This window comes from Glycine max, chromosome 4 (genome assembly GCF_000004515.6).
Source record: "Glycine max cultivar Williams 82 chromosome 4, Glycine_max_v4.0, whole genome shotgun sequence".
Classification (NCBI taxonomy): Eukaryota; Viridiplantae; Streptophyta; class Magnoliopsida; order Fabales; family Fabaceae; genus Glycine; species Glycine max.
In genome coordinates, this window is record NC_016091.4 from 33774493 (window position 1) to 33779691 (window position 5199).

Here is a 5199-nt window from a genome sequence, read left to right on the forward strand (position 1 = left end):
CCATGAGAGGTTGGATCAAATGGAGAATAGAGATCATAATGAAGAAGAAAGGAGGAGAAGAGGGAATGATGGTGTTCCTAGACAAAACCGAATTGATGGTATTAAACTCAACATTCCTCCATTTAAAGGAAAGAATGATCCGGAGGCCTACTTGGAGTGGGAGATGAAAATAGAGCATGTTTTCTCATGCCACAACTATGAGGAGGACCAGAAGGTGAAGCTTGCCGCCACGGAGTTTTCCGACTATGCTCTTGTGTGGTGGAACAAGCTACAAAAGGAGAGAGCAAGAAATGAAGAGCCAATGGTTGATACATGGACGGAGATGAAAAAGATCATGAGGAAGCGGTATGTGCCGGCTAGTTACTCAAGGGACTTGAAATTCAAGCTCCAAAAACTAACCCAAGGCAACAAGGGGGTTGAGGAGTATTTCAAGGAAATGGATGTGCTCATGATTCAAGCAAATATTGAAGAAGATGAGGAGGTAACTATGGCTCGATTTCTTAATGGTTTGACTAATGATATCCGTGATATTGTTGAGCTGCAGGAGTTTGTTGAAATGGATGATTTTCTTCACAAAGCAATCCAAGTGGAGCAACAATTAAAAAGGAAGGGAGTGGCTAAGAGGAGTTTTACCAACTTTGGTTCTTCTAGTTGGAAAGACAAAGGTAAGAAAGATGGGGCTGCTACTTCTAGTAGTTCCACACCTATCCCATCAAAAACTCGCTCAAAGTCCCAAGAGGAACCCTCTAAAAGGAGTAGAGATGTGAAGTGTTTCAAGTGCCAAGGCCTAGGACACTATGCTTATGAGTGCCCTAACAAAAGGTCCATGGTTCTTAGAGATGGAGAATATATAAGTGAATCTGATGTTGAAGAGGAAGAGGAGAGTGAGTACGTAGAGGAAGAGGAGACTCCGGAGGGAGATTTGTTGATGATTAGGCGGTTACTTGGTGGTCAATTGAAGCATGAGGAGGAGAGCCAAAGAGAAAACATCTTTCACACTAGATGTTTAATCAATGGCAAGGTGTGCATGGTGATCATTGATGGAGGTAGTTGCACCAATGTGGCTAGTGCTAGATTAGTGTCAAAGCTAAATTTAGCTACTAAACCACATCCTAGGCCATACAAACTTCAATGGCTTAGTAAGGATGGGGAGGTGCAAGTGAGGCAGCAAGTGGAAGTGGACGTTTCCATTGGGAAATACAATGATAAGGTACTTTGTGATGTTGTTCCTATGGAGGCCAGTCACTTACTTTTGGGGAGACCATGGCAATTTGATAAAAGAGCCAATCATGACGGTTACACCAACAAGATCTCTTTCATGCACCAAGACAAAAAGATTGTGCTCAAGCCATTGAGTCCACAAGAAGTGTGTGAGGATCAAAAGAAAATGAGAGAAAAACTTCTTCAAGAGAAAAAAGAAAAAGAAAAAGTGAGCAAAACACTTGAGAGTGAGAAAAAGAGGGAAACACTTGAGAGGAAAAAGAGTGAACAAAAGAAGAGTGAAACACTTGAAGTGAGGGAGAGCTATTTAGCCACAAAAAGTGAGGTCAAGAGGTTGTTTCGTGCTAAACAGTCACTATATATCTTGTGTTGCAAAAATCAGATTTTGACCACTAACACTTTTGATGATTTTGAAGTGCCTTCTAGTGTTAAAACTCTTTTGCAGGATTTTCAAGACATGTTTCCACCAAATGTGCCAAATGGACTACCACCTTTGAGGGGAATTGAGCATCAAATTGATCTCATTCCGGGAGCTTCTTTGCCCAATAGGCCAGCCTATAGAAGTAATCCACAAGAAACCAAAGAGATTCAAAGACAAGTGGATGAACTCATTAGCAAAGGTTGGGTAAGAGATAGTATGAGTCCTTGTGCTGTCCCAGTGATTTTGGTCCCTAAAAAGGATGGGACATGGCGCATGTGTTCCGATTGTAGAGCCCTTAATAACATCACCATTAAATATAGGCATCCTATACCTAGGCTTGATGATTTGCTTGATGAATTGCATGGTGCATGTTACTTCTCTAAAATCGATTTAAAAAGTGGATACAATCAAATTAGGATTAGAGAAGGGGATGAATGGAAAACTGCTTTTAAAACAAAATATGGTTTGTATGAATGGTTGGTTATGCCTTTTGGCCTAACTAACGCTCCTAGCACTTTCATGAGATTAATGAACCATATCTTGAGAGAGTTCATAGGAAAGTTTGTTGTGGTGTACTTTGATGATATTCTTATCTATAGCACTTCACTTGATTTGCATATTGATCATTTAAAATCTGTCTTGACTGTGCTTAGAAAAGAACAATTGTATGCCAATCTTGAAAAATGCATCTTTTGTACTAACCATGTTGTGTTTCTTGGTTTTGTTGTGAGTTCAAAAGGAGTGCAAGTTGATGAGGAGAAGGTTAGGGCTATTCAAGAATGGCCTACACCTAAGTCTGTGACCGAGGTGAGGAGTTTTCATGGCTTAGCAAGTTTTTATAGACGATTTGTGAAGGATTTTAGCACATTGGCAGCACCTCTCAATGAAGTGCTCAAGAAAAATGTTGGTTTCAAATGGGGAGAGAAACAAGAAGAAGCTTTCAATGTTCTTAAGCAAAAGCTAACTAATGCCCCCATACTTGCGTTGCCAAACTTTCAAAAATCTTTTGAAATTGAGTGTGATGCTTCAAATGTTGGGATTGGGGCTGTGTTGATGCAAGAAGGCCATCCAATTGCTTATTTTAGTGAAAAGTTAAGTGGTCCTACCCTTAACTATTCAACTTATGATAAGGAGTTGTATGCCTTAGTACGGGCTTTGAAAACATGGCAACACTACCTTTATCCCAAGGAATTTGTCATTCATAGTGACCATGAGTCCCTCAAATATATCAAGGGGCAAGGCAAGCTTAACAAAAGGCATGCGAAGTGGGTGGAATTCCTAGAGCAATTCCCTTATGTTATCAAACATAAAAAGGGAAAAGGTAATATTGTAGCCGATGCTCTTTCTCGGCGTCATGCATTACTTTCTATGCTTGAAACAAAATTGATTGGTCTTGAATGTTTGAAAAGCATGTATGAAAATGATGAAACTTTTGGAGAAATTTTTAAAAATTGTGAAAAATTTTCAGAAAATGGTTTCTTTAGACATGAAGGCTTTCTTTTCAAAGAAAACAAATTGTGTGTGCCTAAATGTTCTACTAGAAATTTGCTTGTTTGTGAAGCACATGAAGGAGGTTTAATGGGGCATTTTGGGGTCCAAAAGACTCTAGAAACATTACAAGAACATTTTTATTGGCCTCATATGAAAAAGGATGTGCAGAAATTTTGTGAACATTGCATTGTGTGTAAAAAGGCAAAGTCTAAGGTAAAGCCTCATGGATTGTATACTCCATTGCCAATTCCGGAGTATCCTTGGATTGATTTATCCATGGATTTTGTTTTGGGGCTGCCAAAAACAAGCAATGGTAGAGATTCCATTTTTGTGGTTGTTGATAGGTTTTCTAAAATGGCTCATTTTATTCCATGTAAAAAAGTTGATGATGCTTCCCATGTGGCTGATTTGTTTTTCAAGGAGATTGTGAGACTCCATGGTTTGCCAAGGAGCATTGTTAGTGATAGGGACTCTAAGTTCCTAAGCCATTTTTGGAGGACTTTGTGGAGCAAGTTGGGCACTAAATTGTTATTTTCAACCACTTGTCACCCACAAACCGATGGGCAAACGGAAGTTGTTAATAGGACTTTGGGAACTTTGCTTAGGACAGTTTTGAGGAAGAACTTAAAAACTTGGGAAGCTTGTTTACCCCATGTTGAATTTGCTTACAATAGAGCTGTTCATAGCACCACTAATTGTTCTCCTTTTGAAGTTGTTTATGGTTTTAACCCACTAACTCCTCTTGATCTTTTGCCTATGCCTAATGTTTCTGTTTTTAAGCATAAAGAAGGTCAAGCAAAGGCGGACTATGTGAAGAAGCTTCATGAGAGAGTCAAAGATCAAATTGAGAGGAAAAATAAAAGCTATGCTAAACAAGCCAACAAAGGGAGAAAGAAGGTTGTCTTCGAACCCGGAGATTGGGTTTGGGTGCACATGAGAAAAGAAAGGTTTCCGGAACAAAGGAAATCAAAGCTTCAACCAAGGGGAGATGGACCATTTCAAGTGCTTGAAAGAATCAATGACAATGCTTACAAAGTTGAGCTGCCCGGTGAGTATAATGTTAGTTCCACCTTCAATGTCTCTGATTTATCTCTTTTTGATGCAGATGGAGAATCCGATTTGAGGACAAATCCTTCTCAAGAGGGAGAGAATGATGAGGACATGACCAAGAGCAAGGGCAAGGATCCACTTGAAGGACTTGGAGGACCTATTGATGAGGACATGACCAAGAGCAAGGGCAAGGATCCACTTGAAGGACTTGGAGGACCTATGACAAGGGCTAGAGCAAGGAAAGCCAAGGAAGCTCTTCAACAAGTGCTGTCCATACTATTTGAATACAAGCCCAAGTTTCAAGGAGAAAAGTCCAAGGTTGTGAGTTGTATCATGGCCCAAATGGAGGACTAAATGACACCACTTTATTTCAATTTTAGAGTGTTTAGTTTGTCTAAATAATGGCCCAATCCTTGTAAAGTTGGCTGACCAAAAATATGTTTTGGGTTAATCAACTAAAAGGGCTTTAGTTCAAGTTGTAATAAGGGCCCAATTGGCAACCTAGGCATCAGCCTTTTGGGAGACCAAATGGTGGCTGACTTGTTGGCTGTTGGGGGTGACTTTTGGTTGCCAACAATTTCAGTTACACTCAGCCATTTAGTTTGTTTTAATTCCCTAGGTTAATGGCATTAAGTTATTTTAATTCTAGGTTAGTGGGTCATTACTAAAATCTGCTGTAAAGCTTCTATATAAGCTGAACCATTTTATCAATAAACACAAGTTGAGTTTTATTCAGAAAATTAGAGTTTATCTCTTTTATCTTAGTGAGAGTGATTCTCCTAAATTCTTGAGTGATTCAAGAACACCCTGGCTGTATCAAAGGACTTTCACAACCTTTGTGTGTTGCCCTCGCTGGAAAGAGTGATTCTTTCCTTCCTATCATCTCCACCCTTGTTCTTTCAAACCACAATTCCAGAAAATCCACCTCTGCCCAAAATTATCTCGTGACCATAACTCCCATTTCACACACTCAAATTAAGTGATTCTTGAGCCTAAATTGAATTTCAAAACGAGAC

At 39.5% G+C, this 5199-nt stretch overlaps 1 protein-coding gene across 1 annotated transcript; it reads left to right on the forward strand.

The window, feature by feature from the left end:
• Window positions 1-217: 217 nt before the first annotated feature.
• Window positions 218-4282, forward strand: LOC121174752 (uncharacterized; the record flags this gene model as incomplete). The annotated part of the gene is made up of 6 exons (XM_041014703.1): window positions 218-1282; window positions 1667-1913; window positions 2361-2996; window positions 3129-3903; window positions 4060-4181; window positions 4239-4282. Coding segments are annotated over 6 exons (2889 nt in total), but the record flags the coding sequence as incomplete, so codon positions are not given.
• Window positions 4283-5199: the final 917 nt, after the last annotated feature.